General features: G+C 43.5%; 1 protein-coding gene across 23 annotated transcripts in view; it reads left to right on the forward strand.

The window, feature by feature from the left end:
- Positions 1 to 10,607, forward strand: part of Apc (APC regulator of WNT signaling pathway) — a 101,847-nt gene extending 91,240 nt beyond the window's left edge. For all 23 annotated transcript variants that reach the window (XM_051163829.1, XM_051163846.1, XM_051163830.1 and 20 more), the window contains 2 exons: positions 1,110 to 1,324; positions 3,463 to 10,607. In XM_051163829.1, coding sequence (XP_051019786.1) covers positions 1,110 to 1,324; positions 3,463 to 10,006 — 6,759 coding nt within the window. In that variant the 3' untranslated portion in view covers positions 10,007 to 10,607. The remainder of the gene's footprint in view (positions 1 to 1,109; positions 1,325 to 3,462) is intronic.
- The last annotated feature ends 5,125 nt before the right edge of the window (positions 10,608 to 15,732 follow it).

A 15,732-nucleotide genomic window follows, 5' to 3' on the forward strand; every position in this document is an offset into this window, starting at 1 on the left:
CTCAGCTTTTGCCACTTTCCCTGTTGATCATCCCGTCTTTACACTCCCATCACATTGTAATTGATACTGAGTTCAGTGCCTGTGTGTGTATGTGTGTTTGAGGGGTTTGTTCCTGTTGGTTTGAGACTGGGTCTCATACAGAGAAGCTGGCCTTGATTTTGTCCCAGTCCTTCCTATCTTAGTGTGAGCTGCCACACCTGGCTGACTGTTACGGGAGGCTGGCCGTCTGTGTAGGGCACCTGAGTGACGGAGCGTTAGGCGCTGTGTGTCTGCATACAACACTGGGCTCCAGGCTCCAAGTGGCCATTGTCCAGTTGGCAGTTTAGCTTTTGTTCCTGCTGTTCTCGCCCCACATCCTCCTCCTCCTCCTCCTCCTCCTCCAGTGCTGTCACCCTTGTGAGCTACTTACCTTAAACTCACACTGCAGTAGCCTTCTTTTTAGAGTACTGTTTTACATCTGTATTGTCTGGAGTGCTTCTTGTTCTGATAGGAACAAACACATTTCTAATAAAGAATCCTTGGGGGTATCATAAAAAGAAACACTGACATTTGGAGTGTGAGAAAATGTAACCAAATATCATTAATTGTATATCAGAGTGTTTCTGTGGCAATTAGAATTTTTGTATGTTAGGGAGTCTTTTTATAATTACTTTGTAATTACTTCTAATTTTTTAGGAGCTTTAAGAATTTGTACATTTTCTAGTACTTTTCAGATGTTAGGTTATTTTTTAATCATCGGCATATGAATACATATATTTGTTTTTAATACAAATAGGACATTATATAACTGCTCTGCAGTGTGCAGTCATGTCGTAAGTACTTAAATGCCTTTTCCTATCCACAGGTAGTATGTGAAGGTGTTTTAACTGATTTTCTGTTTTCTTGATAATATTATCAATTCTGCTTTATGTTCTGGTTCATTCAAGATAAAGGGTCATTAGTTTAATATTGTGTTGATTTATAGAAACAGCACTGACCTAAATTTTATTTTGAGTGAACGTGTTGGTAAATGAAAAGTTTCTGATTTACTAGTGAGGAATGTCAGAAGGAGACAAAAAGAAAACAGGACTCTAACTACATGACACATACTCTGTTTCCATCATTAATAGGAATCAACCCTGAAAAGTGTCTTGAGTGCCTTATGGAATCTGTCTGCGCACTGCACTGAGAATAAAGCTGACATATGTGCTGTGGAGGGAGCACTTGCATTTCTGGTTGGCACTCTCACTTACCGGAGCCAGACAAATACTTTAGCCATTATTGAAAGCGGAGGTGGGATATTACGGAATGTGTCCAGCTTGATAGCGACAAACGAGGAGCACAGGTACATGCCAAGTGGAATATTGCTTTTAAGTGGATTATTATAGAGTCTATTTCTTTGTAAAGACCTAATTCTAAACTGTTTTGTGTCGTTATGAAAGCTCTACACAAAGAGTCATTATTGTAGTGCAGAGATAACTATCAACTCCTATAATAACTCATTCACATCTTGTTGCTAGTAAAGTTCCAAGTGTCTTAATAAAGTTCAGCGTGTCCTAGAGGAACCTACAATAGGTAAATGGTGGTTGAGAGAGTCAGCCATCTGTAGAAAAGAGACTAAAAGTCAGAACACTTTTCACTCTTCCCTACCTAGTTAGGTAGCACAGAGGAGTATAAAGGTAACAAAGGAAAAACTGAGACTGACCTCGGAAGTGTGAAGCCTCAGCATTTTTCTAAGTGTCTTAACATCAGTGACCAGCGTGCTTAATCATCCGTTATTCACCCAGTCTGCTAAACTGTGAGGCTTCGGAACACACTTCAGATTAGGGCATACACTGTTGTTAATCCTGTAAACATTATGTTTTTATAATGTATATCAATTCACTGCATGTTCTCATCTTCAAAGACATGCATATATCTGTTCTATGGCAACAAAATATAGGTGTTGTTCACAATTTATAATTTAAGTTTTTGGTGCATAAACTGGAAGCTTCATGTCAGTTTCTGCTATGCAAAGAACACTGTAGTTCACTAAATCCTTTGTTGATATTGAACTAGCGAGAAATATCCACCATGGTTTTTCTTTTTATTCATTTTTATTAGTATGTATTATTATACAAACATTGGGTTTTGAAGGAATGCACATCTCTCAAAGACCCAGAATTTGAGGTTTTTGTTTTTTCTTTCTTTCTTTTTTTTTTTTTATACACTTTTTTTTCTTTTCTTTTCTTTTCTTTTTTTTTTCTTTTTTCTTTTTTTCTTTCTTTTTCTTTTTGGTTTTTCATGACAGGGTTTCTTTCTGTAATAAAGCCCTGACTGTCCTGGACTTGCTTTATAGACCAGGCTGGCCCTGAACTCATGGAGATCCTCTTGCCTCGCACCCACCCCCACCCCATCCAACCCCCATCCCCAACTAATGCGACTAAAGGTGTGTACCACCATGCCCAGCCCTGCTTTTTATATTTTAAAATCTATGCTTCATGCTACTTGATGTTTTTGTTTTGTTTTGTTTTTTAATAATGCTTATATACACAGTCTGCCAAAGAGCAGACAAAGGACTTGGCCCTATCACCAAAACAGAGATTACTTACTCTAGAAAGGAAGTTTGCTAGTCTAGATGCATACAGTGTGCTCTCTGACTACATAACAATCTGTCAGTCACTTGTCTTCTGCCTCAAGACATCTCAATACTCAACACTGTTGCTTCACTGTATATTAAATTACCACAGTCCCTGTTTATGATTTCATGATATGTTTATAGTCCTTAAATTAGAAAACTATTATTATGTGAATGTAGAAAACATATCTGCTCAGCCAGGCATGGTGGCGCATGCCAGTAATCCCAGCACTGGGAGGCAGAGGCAGGTGGAGCTCTGTGAGTTCGAGGCCAGCCTGGTGAATTCCAGGACAGTCAAGGTTATACACAGAGAAAATCTGTCTTGAACAACCAAAAAAGAAAAAAAAGTCAGGCTGGAGAGATGGCTCAGAGGTTAAGAGCACTGTCTGCTCTTCCAGAGGTCCTGAGTTCAATTCCCAGCAACCACATGGTGGCTCACAACCATCTATAATGTGATCTGATGGCCCTCTTCTGGCAGGCAGGTACACATGCAAACAGAACATTGTATACTAAATAAATAAATAAATTGGTTTTTTTTTTTTTTTAAGTAAAAAGAAAATATATCAGCTAAAAAAAAAAAAAAAAAACAATCCTTTTCTTATATAGGACAGAGAATAAATGGAACGCAGCAACTCTGTCACTGCTTTTGGTCTGATAGATGATACTGTGAAACAGTAAACATTAAATGAACCAAGAAAACAAAAGGAGAGGCAGCACACTTGTGGCTCACAAGACAGCTGATGCACTCATAGCATGCCTATCGTGTTTACTAGTCTTCCTTGTGTTTAAAATTGTTTTCTGTCTCTTTTTTTGTCGTCACTAATCACATTTTCCCCTTAACCTTATGTGTTTTTGTTTTAATTCAGACAAATCCTAAGAGAGAACAATTGCCTACAAACTTTATTACAGCACTTGAAATCTCACAGTTTGACCATAGTGAGTAATGCATGTGGAACTCTGTGGAATCTCTCAGCAAGAAACCCTAAAGACCAGGAAGCTCTGTGGGACATGGGGGCAGTGAGCATGCTCAAGAACCTCATTCATTCCAAGCACAAAATGATCGCTATGGGAAGTGCAGCAGCTCTAAGGAACCTCATGGCAAACAGACCTGCAAAGTACAAGGATGCCAATATCATGTCTCCTGGCTCAAGCTTGCCGTCTCTTCACGTCAGGAAACAGAAGGCCCTGGAGGCAGAGTTAGATGCTCAGCATCTATCCGAAACCTTTGACAATATTGACAACTTAAGTCCCAAGGCATCTCATCGGAGTAAGCCGAGACACAAGCCAAATCTCTATGGTGACTATGTTTTTGACACCAATCGACATGATGACAATAGGTCAGACAATTTTAATACTGGAAACATGACTGTTCTTTCACCATATTTAAATACTACAGTATTGCCCAGCTCTTCCTCATCAAGGGGAAGTTTAGACAGTTCTCGTTCTGAAAAAGACAGAAGTTTGGAAAGAGAACGAGGTATTGGCCTCAGCACGTACCAGTCAGCAACAGAAAATCCAGGAACCTCTTCAAAACGTGGCTTGCAGATCTCTACCACTGCAGCCCAGATCGCTAAAGTTATGGGAGAAGTATCCGCCACTCACACCTCCCAGGAAGACAGAGGCTCTGGTTCTACCACCGAATTCCACTGCGTGGCGGATGAGAGGAATGCAGCACGGAGAAGCTCTGCTTCCCATGCACATTCAAACACATACAGCTTCACTAAGTCAGAAAATTCAAATAGGACATGCTCTATGCCTTACGCCAAAGGGGAATACAAGAGGTCTTCAAACGATAGCTTAAATAGTGTCAACAGTAGTGATGGATACGGTAAAAGGGGCCAAATGAAGCCATCTGTTGAATCCTACTCTGAAGATGATGAAAGTAAGTTTTGCAGTTATGGTCAATATCCAGCTGACCTAGCCCATAAGATACACAGTGCAAATCATATGGATGACAATGATGGAGAACTGGATACACCAATAAACTACAGTCTTAAGTACTCAGATGAGCAGTTGAACTCTGGAAGGCAGAGCCCCTCACAGAATGAAAGATGGGCAAGACCCAAGCATGTACTCGAAGATGAAATAAAGCAAAATGAGCAAAGACAATCAAGACCCCAGAACGCCAACTACCCTGTTTACTCTGAGAACACTGATGACAAACACCTCAAGTTCCAGCCACATTTTGGGCAGCAGGAGTGTGTTTCCCCATATAGGTCTAGGGGAACCAGTGGTTCAGAAACAAATCGAATGGGTTCTAGTCATGCAATTAACCAAAATGTGAGCCCGTCTTTGTGTCAGGAAGACGACTATGAAGATGACAAGCCTACCAACTACAGTGAGCGTTACTCTGAGGAAGAACAGCATGAAGAAGAGGAGAGACCAACAAATTATAGTGTGAAATATAATGAAGAAAAACACCACGTGGATCAGCCTATTGACTATAGTTTAAAATATGCCTCTGACATTGCTTCCTCACAGAAACCATCATTTTCATTCTCAAAGAGTTCATCAGCACAAAGCACTAAGTCTGAACATACCTCTCCAAGCGGTGAGAATACATCCACAGCTTCATCTAGTGCCAAAAGGCAAAACCAGCTGCATCCAAGTTCAGCACAGAGAAACAGTCAGACTCAAAAAGGGACCCCTTGCAAAGTCCCCTCCATCAACCAAGAAACAATACAGACGTACTGTGTAGAAGACACCCCCATATGTTTCTCCAGGTGCAGTTCGTTATCATCGCTGTCATCAGCGGAGGATGAGATCGGGTGTGATCAGACAACTCAGGAAGCAGATTCTGCTAATACTCTGCAGATGGCCAAAGTAAAAGAGAGTGATGGAACCCGATCAACTGAAGATCCTGCAAGCGAAGTTCCAGCAGCATCCCCAAATACTAGAGCCAAACCGAGCAGACTCCAGGCCTCTGGCTTATCCTCAGAGTCAGCCAGGCACAAAGCTGTTGAGTTTTCATCAGGAGCCAAGTCTCCCTCCAAAAGTGGTGCTCAGACACCCAAAAGTCCCCCAGAACACTATGTCCAGGAGACTCCACTTGTGTTCAGCAGGTGCACTTCTGTCAGCTCACTTGACAGCTTTGAAAGTCGTTCCATTGCCAGCTCTGTTCAGAGTGAGCCATGCAGTGGAATGGTGAGTGGCATCATAAGCCCCAGCGACCTTCCAGATAGCCCTGGGCAGACCATGCCACCAAGCAGAAGCAAAACCCCTCCGCCTCCTCCACAAGCAGTCCAGACCAAGAGAGAGGTGCCAAAAAGTAAAGTCCCTGCTGCTGAGAAGAGAGAGAGCGGGCCTAAGCAGACTGCCGTGAATGCCGCAGTTCAGAGGGTTCAGGTCCTTCCAGATGCTGATACGCTCTTACACTTTGCCACAGAAAGTACTCCAGATGGGTTTTCCTGTTCTTCTAGCCTGAGTGCTCTGAGCCTGGATGAGCCGTTTATCCAGAAAGATGTGGAATTAAGAATAATGCCTCCCGTTCAGGAAAACGATAATGGGAATGAAACTGAAGCAGAGCAGCCTGAAGAACCAAATGACAGCCAGGAAAAAGAGGGAGAAAAGCCCGATTCTGAAAAAGACTTACTAGAGGATTCTGATGATGATGATATTGAAATATTAGAAGAATGTATCATTTCAGCCATGCCAACAAAGTCATCACGCAAAGCCAAGAAGCTAGCCCAGACTGCTTCAAAATTACCTCCACCTGTGGCAAGGAAACCAAGTCAGCTGCCTGTGTACAAGCTTCTGCCGTCACAGAACAGACTGCAGCCCCAGAAGCATGTTAGCTTTACACCAGGGGATGATGTGCCCCGGGTGTACTGTGTAGAAGGGACACCTATAAACTTTTCCACGGCGACATCTCTGAGTGATCTGACAATAGAGTCCCCTCCAAATGAGTTGGCTGGCGGAGATGGGGTGAGAGCAGGTGTTCCGTCAGGCGAATTTGAAAAACGAGACACCATTCCTACAGAAGGCAGAAGTACAGATGAGGCTCAGAGAGGAAACCTCTCGTCTGCGGCTGCACCAGACCTGGGTGACAGTAAAGCAGAGGAAGGAGACATTCTTGCAGAGTGTATCAGCTCTGCCATGCCCAAAGGAAAAAGCCACAAGCCCTTCCGAGTGAAAAAGATAATGGACCAGGTCCAGCAAGCATCCATAACTTCATCTGGAACTAGCAAAAATCAAGTAGAAACTAAGAAAAAGAAGCCTACTTCCCCAGTAAAGCCCATGCCACAAAGTACTGAATACAGATCACGTGTGAGAAAGAATACGGACTCAAAAGTTAATGTAAATACTGAAGAAACTTTCTCAGACAACAAAGACTCAAAGAAACAAAACTTGAAAAACAACCCCAAGGACTTCAGTGATAAGCTACCAAACAACGAAGACAGAGTCCGAGGGGGCTTCGCTTTCGATTCGCCGCACCATTACACCCCGATTGAAGGAACTCCTTACTGTTTTTCACGAAATGATTCTTTGAGTTCTCTGGATTTTGATGATGATGATGTTGACCTTTCTAGGGAAAAGGCTGAGTTAAGAAAGGGGAAAGAAAGTAAAGATTCAGAAGCCAAAGTTACCTGCCACACAGAACCAGCCTCAAGCCAACATTCAGCTAGTAAGCCACAAGCTAGTACAAAGCACCCAGGAACTAGAGGACAGGCTAAGCCAGGGCTGCAGAAGCAACCCACTTTCCCCCAGTCCTCCAAAGACGTGCCAGATAGAGGGGCAGCAACTGACGAAAAGCTGCAGAATTTTGCTATTGAAAATACTCCAGTTTGCTTTTCTCGAAATTCCTCTCTGAGTTCCCTTAGTGACATCGACCAAGAAAACAATAACAAAGAAAATGAACCAATCAAAGAAGCGGAGCCTGCTGACCCGCAGGGAGAACCACGCAAGCCCCAGGCATCTGGGTATGCACCCAAGTCATTTCATGTTGAAGACACCCCTGTCTGTTTCTCAAGAAACAGCTCTCTCAGCTCTCTCAGCATTGACTCTGAGGATGACCTGCTGCAGGAGTGCATAAGCTCTGCAATGCCAAAAAAGAAAAGGCCTTCAAGACTCAAGGGTGACAGTGAAAAGCAAAGTCCCAGAAATATGGGTGGCATATTAGCTGAAGATCTGACACTTGATTTGAAAGACATACAGAGACCAGATTCAGAACATGGCTTATCTCCCGATTCAGAAAACTTTGACTGGAAAGCTATTCAAGAAGGGGCCAATTCCATTGTAAGCAGTTTGCACCAAGCCGCCGCGGCCGCTTGTCTGTCCAGACAGGCTTCATCTGATTCAGATTCCATTCTGTCACTGAAATCCGGCATCTCCCTGGGGTCGCCTTTTCATCTTACACCTGATCAAGAGGAAAAGCCATTCACAAGTAATAAAGGCCCAAGAATTCTCAAGCCTGGGGAGAAAAGCACATTAGAAGCAAAAAAAATAGAATCTGAAAATAAAGGAATCAAAGGTGGGAAAAAGGTTTATAAAAGTTTGATTACTGGAAAGATTCGATCTAACTCAGAAATTTCCAGCCAAATGAAGCAACCCCTTCAGACAAGCATGCCTTCGATCTCCAGGGGCAGGACGATGATCCACATCCCAGGGCTCCGCAACAGCTCCTCCAGTACAAGTCCTGTCTCTAAAAAAGGCCCACCCCTCAAGACCCCAGCCTCCAAAAGCCCAGGTGAGGGTCCCGTAGCCACTACTTCTCCTAGAGGAACCAAGCCATCAGTGAAATCAGAGCTGAGCCCTATTACCAGGCAAACTTCCCAAATTAGTGGGTCCAACAAGGGCCCTTCTAGGTCAGGATCTAGAGACTCCACTCCCTCAAGACCTACACAGCAGCCTTTAAGTAGGCCAATGCAGTCTCCAGGACGAAACTCAATTTCCCCTGGCAGAAATGGAATAAGCCCTCCTAACAAACTGTCTCAGCTGCCCAGGACGTCATCCCCTAGCACCGCTTCAACCAAGTCCTCGGGTTCCGGGAAAATGTCCTATACGTCCCCAGGCAGGCAGCTGAGCCAACAAAACCTTACCAAACAACCAGGCTTACCCAAGAACGCCAGTAGCATCCCCAGAAGTGAGTCTGCATCTAAGGGACTGAATCAGATGAGTAATGGCAGTGGGTCTAATAAAAAGGTAGAACTCTCTAGAATGTCTTCGACTAAGTCAAGTGGAAGTGAATCGGACAGGTCAGAAAGGCCTGCATTAGTACGCCAGTCTACTTTCATCAAAGAAGCCCCAAGCCCTACCCTCAGGAGGAAGCTGGAGGAATCGGCCTCCTTTGAATCCCTCTCTCCGTCTTCTAGACCCGATTCTCCCACCAGGTCACAGGCACAGACCCCAGTTTTAAGCCCTTCCCTTCCTGATATGTCTCTGTCCGCACACCCAGCCGTTCAGCCGGGCGGGTGGCGAAAGCTCCCACCTAGTCTCAGCCCCACCATAGAGTATAACGACGGAAGAGCAGCAAAGCGGCATGACATCGCACGCTCCCATTCCGAAAGTCCTTCCAGACTCCCAATCAATCGCGCGGGGACCTGGAAGCGCGAGCACAGCAAACACTCCTCGTCCCTTCCTCGAGTCAGCACTTGGAGAAGAACTGGAAGCTCGTCTTCCATTCTTTCTGCTTCATCAGAGTCCAGTGAAAAAGCCAAAAGTGAGGATGAGAAGCACATGAGCTCCATGCCAGCGCCCAGACAGATGAAAGAAAACCAAGTTCCCACAAAAGGGACATGGAGGAAAATCAAAGAAAGTGACATTTCTCCCACTTCCTCAGGTGCTGCCAATGGTGCTGAATCAAAGACTCTGATTTATCAGATGGCACCTGCTGTTTCTAAAACAGAGGATGTTTGGGTGAGAATTGAGGACTGCCCCATTAACAACCCTAGATCTGGAAGATCTCCCACAGGTAACACCCCCCCAGTGATCGACAGTGTTTCAGAAAAGGGAAATCCAAGCAGTAAAGATTCAAAAGATACGCAGGGAAAACAAAATGTGGGCAGCAGCAGTCCTGTGCAGCCCATGGGTCTGGAAAACCGCCTGAACTCCTTCATTCAGGTAGATGCCCCAGAGCAGAAGGGAACTGAGACTAAAGCAGGACAGAATAACACTGCCCCTGCGGCTGAGCCTGGGGAGCCCCCTCTAGCGGAGCGTACCCCTTTTAGCTCAAGTAGCTCCAGCAAACACAGTTCACCTAGTGGGACTGTCGCTGCCAGAGTGACCCCTTTTAATTACAACCCAAGCCCTAGGAAAAGCAGCGCTGACGGCACTTCAGCCCGGCCATCTCAAATCCCAACGCCAGTGAGTAACAACACAAAGAAGCGAGATTCAAAGACCGACAGCACCGAATCCAGTGGAGCCCAAAGTCCTAAGCGCCATTCCGGGTCTTACCTCGTGACATCTGTTTAAAAGAGATGGAAGGACAGACGTAGGAAAAGCTGGTGTTAATCACAACTGCTGTAAAGAGACTTTATTTCAAAGAAAACTTTAAAGGTTGAAGATTTTTGTAAATAGGTTTGATTCTTGTTAGAGGGGTTTTGTTCTGGAAACCATATTTGATAGTACACTTTGTCCTCACTGGTCATTTTGGGAGGCACACTTGTTAGGTAAGAAAAAAATGGTAAAGCCAAGTACATTTGTACAGTATGTTTTACATATATCCAAGTAGCATCCATCCCACTGTCCTTTAATTATCGCTTGTCTTAAAAATAACACTACAGATAGAATCTATATGATATATTGCTGTTATCAATCATTTCTAGATTATAAAATAAACTTACATCAGGGAGAATTGGTATTTATGCAAAAAAAAATAGTCCTTGTGAATCCATCTAATGTCATAATTAATCATGTGGCTGTGAAATTCACAGTAATATGGTTCCCAATGAGTATGTTTACTCAGCCTGCTTTGCTTTACTGCATGAGTGAAACTGATGGTTCAATTTCGGAAGTAACGACTAATGACTCTGTGGTCACATGGTGTGCATAGAGATAGCTACAGTGCAACAATTCACACGGTTGGTGTGTTTTTTTTTTTTTTGTTTTGTTTTGTTTTGTTTTGGTGTGCTCAGATCTGTGTAACTGTAAACATTGAATGAAACTATTTTAACTGAACTAGATTTTATGAAAAGTAGGTAGAATTTTTGCTATGCTGTAACTGTTGTACACTCTGGTATGTGAGGTGAGATGGCTGCTCCTTTACTAATGAGACAGGAACCTTGTCTCAGACTAAGTGAACATTTCAGAATAAATTATTGATGTATGTAAACTATTCCTGAAATCGGTATTTGTTTGAAGGGTCTTATTTCACATTTGTATTAATAATTGTCGAAAGGGCCTCTTTTAAAAGCTAAATGTAAATTTTTTTCTTCAGATTCTATGCATTAAGAGTAAAATTTCCTCTTACTGTAATAAAGACAATTGAAGAAGATTGTTGACACTTAACCATTCCTAAAATTTATTTTTGTGTAATTAGCACCTCTCAATGTTTGGTATTTTTCCACTTTTTTTTTTTTTTCTTACTCCTTTGGAGTTTAATTAAAACAAATGCTTCTAATAGCACAAGACTAGGCACTGGACACATAGGCCCACATAGGAGATCTCCTTTTCCTTAACAGACTTCATACTTGAAAAACACTTGATCCTTGACAGGTACCAGTTGTGTCTCTCAGGCTTTGCCATGCGACTGTCTTACCCTGTCCTCCTCCGTGTTGACCCTGGGTCTGAAATTAGCACCTACTACCACCTAAGGCAGAGTTTTTGCAACCGGTACAGTCAGTATTTTCTCATGCCCAAAAAATACAAGTCAGTAAAATTTTAGAGGTAAATTTAATGCTGTTATGATGATTTTTAAGAAGATATTCAAAAGAGGGCCAGTGAGATGGCTCCGTGGGTAAAGATGACTGCCTCCAAGCCCGAAGACCCGGTTCAATTCCCAGGACACACATGCTGAAAGGGAAGAACCAGCTCAGTAAAGTCAGCCCCTGCCTGTCTTGGCGCATTTGTGTGCGCACGCACTTCTTTTGTAAGCTATCAGGAATATTTAAGGCTATCGAGATCGTTCAGCGGGGAAAGCCTAGTGACCTGACGTCTGGCCCCTGAAGCCACGTAAAAGTAGACGCTACCCTCTCACCTGCACACATGCACCAGAATTAGTAAAACAGAAAATCAAAGAGTTTTGATTTTTGTTTGTTTTTAATTCCTGCCTGCTAAGGACCACTTGATTTTTAATGGGTACAAAGGCGGGATGTTATCAAGTGCTGCCCACTTCCCATTTGGCAGAGGAAACTCGTCATGAATGAGAATGCACTGAAACACTTAATTAGCCAAGAGCTTCAGGTTTTGTCAGGCTATCTGAATTGTTTCTTAACGGTATTCCGTAATGTTCTCCAAGGTTGTCATAAGCAATGGGAGGCCGGAATATAGGTTGTACCTGGTTTTCTTTCATTCCTAGTTTTCCATTAGAAATCCTGCAAGTCAGTTTTTATAAGCCACTTCGAGTATTTTTGTCAAAGACGAGGTATTAGAATGGAATGCCTTTTCGTTCATGTTTTAAGAACTTAATGTTTGAGGTGAAAGAGAGAGAGGGGGGTCTGTCTGTGCTGGCCCTGAAATGAGGTTGTTGGCTGGGGATAATGGCTGTGAAAGTAATCTGTTCAGCCTTGAGACTGCTTTCACTGGATGGTGCCCCAGCTGATAGCAAGCCAAGTACTCCCAGCTTCTGTTTGGTTCAGACAGCAGCACACAGCCCAGTGCTGAGGGTCAGTTACTAGTTAGAATGCTATTAAAATTAAAAGTGCAGGAGCCTACTTAGCTTTGGACTGCAGCAAAGAAACCTAAGGTAGCCATTTAAGACAGGTGTGTTTGGATCGCCAGACGTGTTTATTAAGTCACAGTTGGGCCACGTGCTCCCGCTTTGCCAGAGTTGATCTGCAGGGGTCTATGAGATTTTGCATCTCTACTTAATTTAGAGGTGGGTGGTATGTGGGCTTATGGTATGGGGACCTTACTTGGAGAAATACTGTCCTAAGGCACAGCAGAGCTCTTAACAGTTAACACTGGACTTTTAATCTACCAAGTACGTTCTCTTTCTTGGCATAAAAGACTTGACACTGAGTTGTCCAATCCCGTACGTAACCTGTGTCACCTCACGCAGGAAGTAAACCGTTTGACCAATGAACACAAAAGTCTCAAGATGTCCACTACATCTGAGAACCAGCTCTTGTCCCCTTTGAAACAGCTACTGTAAAACTAAAAATAAAAAAAAAAAAGAGCCTTCACAATATTTAGTTCAGATATGTGCTAAGAGACGTGAAAAGGGAAGATCAGCTTTAAGTGAAAGGAAAATAGTCAATTTGTTAGTACACAGTAGAAAGGATTAATTGATGAAACTTTACAAGTTACCAGGGCACTAGCTGGGTAAATAATGAAATAAAAGATAAGCCCTGTAGGTATCAACCAGCCCTGAAAGTACTGCCGTGTAAAATGTGGATCTTGTTACCACAAAGTTAGTTGAAAAATGAGTTTGCTGCTGAAAATGGGAGACAATTGCCAGGGTTTCTTTGTAGCTAAGAAAAGAAGAGAGTATCACAAATGCAAAAATTAAGCTGCTCAAAGCTGAAGAAGGGTTGGCATGGCCCGATAATTAAAATCTACCACACAACTTTTCAGAAGTCGAGGGAGCTGGAATAGAGTGTGTATTCTTTCTTTCTAGTGAGCCTGTTTCCCTTGTGTGCCGACCTTGGAAAGCTGCTTGTCATGTGGAACTCCCTGAACTGTGACTTCTGTAAACCCAGCTCATTTTCCTTCTGTTCTAACTCTGGTCTATAAAAATATGTTCTGCTTATTGTTAGGCCATCGATGCATCTTTCAGACTGTACGTTCTCTATCTGTAATACTGTTCTTGGTGCTAAATAGATTTTCTTTCCTCTGATATTCAGGATAATTTTCCTCTATATTTCTGTTCACTTGTTTTCTTGAAGTTATCTGATTGTTATTTTTAATTAAAAATACTTAATGTATACTAGTGAAGGTTGCCATTGAATGTAAGCAACACTAGTAAGAAACATCTGTTGAAAGGAACCGGCATGAGCTGCCCATGTACACATTCTTTTAGGACCTAAGTGCTACTCCACTGGTGAACCCCTGAAGACCTGTATGACCGACCTGGCTTAGATAAAAGCTAAATTGGCTAGGCTAGTCAAATTGAGGTAAAAGTCACACATTCCTTGGCCTGGTGAGAGGTACAAACACTTGTAGGGGGGTCAGGAGTTGAAGGTCATCTTTAGTTAGAAGGGTGGAGGCCAGCCTGGGATCTAAGCTGGCTCCCAGCCCACCTCCAGGTTCAGTGAGAGGCCCTACTCTCAAAGGGATAATGCTGACTGGTAAAGTAGGACATTGACCTCTTCCTCTGCCCTCAGTGCGTGCAAGGCCTGACCACACGTGCACATACACCACACCCAGGTTTGGCTGGTGACAGCGGTAACAGAATGTCTGTAGACTAAAAGTAGACAGCTGTGACTGGCTTATGATGGCGTAACAAGCTAAGGAGAAGGAAGGGAGCAGATTGGGGAAGGAGGGGTGTCAAGAGCAATTAAGAGACCAGCACCAGCCGTTCCACTTATTCCTGCTTTGGCTTTTCCTGGCTTGACATTTGTGAAGAATTCCTGAAGTAACTTGAGGCCAACAAAGCCCCACTTAGACACATCATAGTTGGGTTTTGATAGTGCTGGGGAACCACTTCTACCAGTGAGCCACACTCCCAGCATAAACTGTTGTTGTTTTTTGTTTTGTTTTTTTGGTTGTTGGTTTGTTTTTTCAAGACAGGGTTTCTCTGTGTAGCCTTGGCTGTCCTAGAACTCACTTTGTAGACCAGGCTGGCCTCGAACTCACAGCGATCTACCTGCCTCTGCCTCCCGAGTGCTGGGATTAAAGGCATGCGCCACCACTGCCCAGCTCGCTGAACTGTTTCTTAATCTCAAAACTAGAAGAAAGAAAGGAATGAGTCACCTCCAAAAGAAGGGACGGCCATCAGGTTTCCACAGTACTAAAGGATGAGATTACCACAAGGCAGTGAAGCAATATGTGCAGCCCTTGGAAGAAAAAAACATCCCATTTGTCTAAAGTACTTTTATCATTCTGGGATTCTTTAAGGCTTTTTTTTTTTTTAATCCTCTAATTGACAAGCTGTTTATAATTAGGTTTCCTATTGCTGTGGTAAAACAACCATGACCAAAAGCAACTTGGGGAGAGGGGGAGTTTATTCCGCTCACAATTCTATATAACAGTTCATCATCAAAAGGAGGGCAGGAACTAACACAGAGCCAGAGCCTGAGGGCAGGAGCTGATGCAGAGGCCACGGTGGGTGCTGCTTACTGCCTTGCTCCCCATGGCTTGTTCAGCATGCTTCGTGGGACCCAGGACCACCAGCCTAGGGATGGCCCCACCCACAATGGGCTGGGTCCTCCCCCATCAATCACTAATTAAGAAAATGCTATATAGTCTTGCCTACAGCCCCATCTTATGGAAGCATTTTTTCACTTGGGATTCTCTCTCTTCTTGGATGACTTTAGCTTGTGTCAACTGACAAAATAATCCAGCATACAAGGTGTATGTTTAGAATATCAGATAGCTCCCAGAATCTGAGGACTAAAAAACTGAGTCTTGAGAATTACAACAAAGTTTTCAGAACAGACACAGTCAAGACCTGGCTGCTGCTCCTGACACCAGTAGAAAGCGGGTGTGGTGCTCACTTCATGCTGCTGGCTTCAGTGAGGGTAGGTGGCATACTTAGAATCTCTTAAGTATATCAGATACTTACAATGTCTGAATCTCCTGGGAGCATTTTAAAAGCACTGGGAAACCAGAGACCATGACACAGCTGCAACATAGCATCAGTTACAGTAAATAGAGAGGTAGCAGTTGAAACAATTAGAACTCTTAAAAGCAAACAAGAGGGCGTGAGCGTGGGAGAACTGACTTGGCAACTTGTCTGCCCTGCGTGGGGTGGGGTGGGCAAGGGAAAGATGCCCTATCACCCCCACAGAACAGGCAAGAGAGCTGGTCCTGTACTTCAGTGGCAACAACACTAGCAGGCCCTGCGCAGCACAGTTAAGGCTGGCCCTGGTTGGGGGTTG

This window comes from Acomys russatus, chromosome 20 (genome assembly GCF_903995435.1).
Source record: "Acomys russatus chromosome 20, mAcoRus1.1, whole genome shotgun sequence".
NCBI lineage: Eukaryota > Metazoa > Chordata > Mammalia > Rodentia > Muridae > Acomys > Acomys russatus.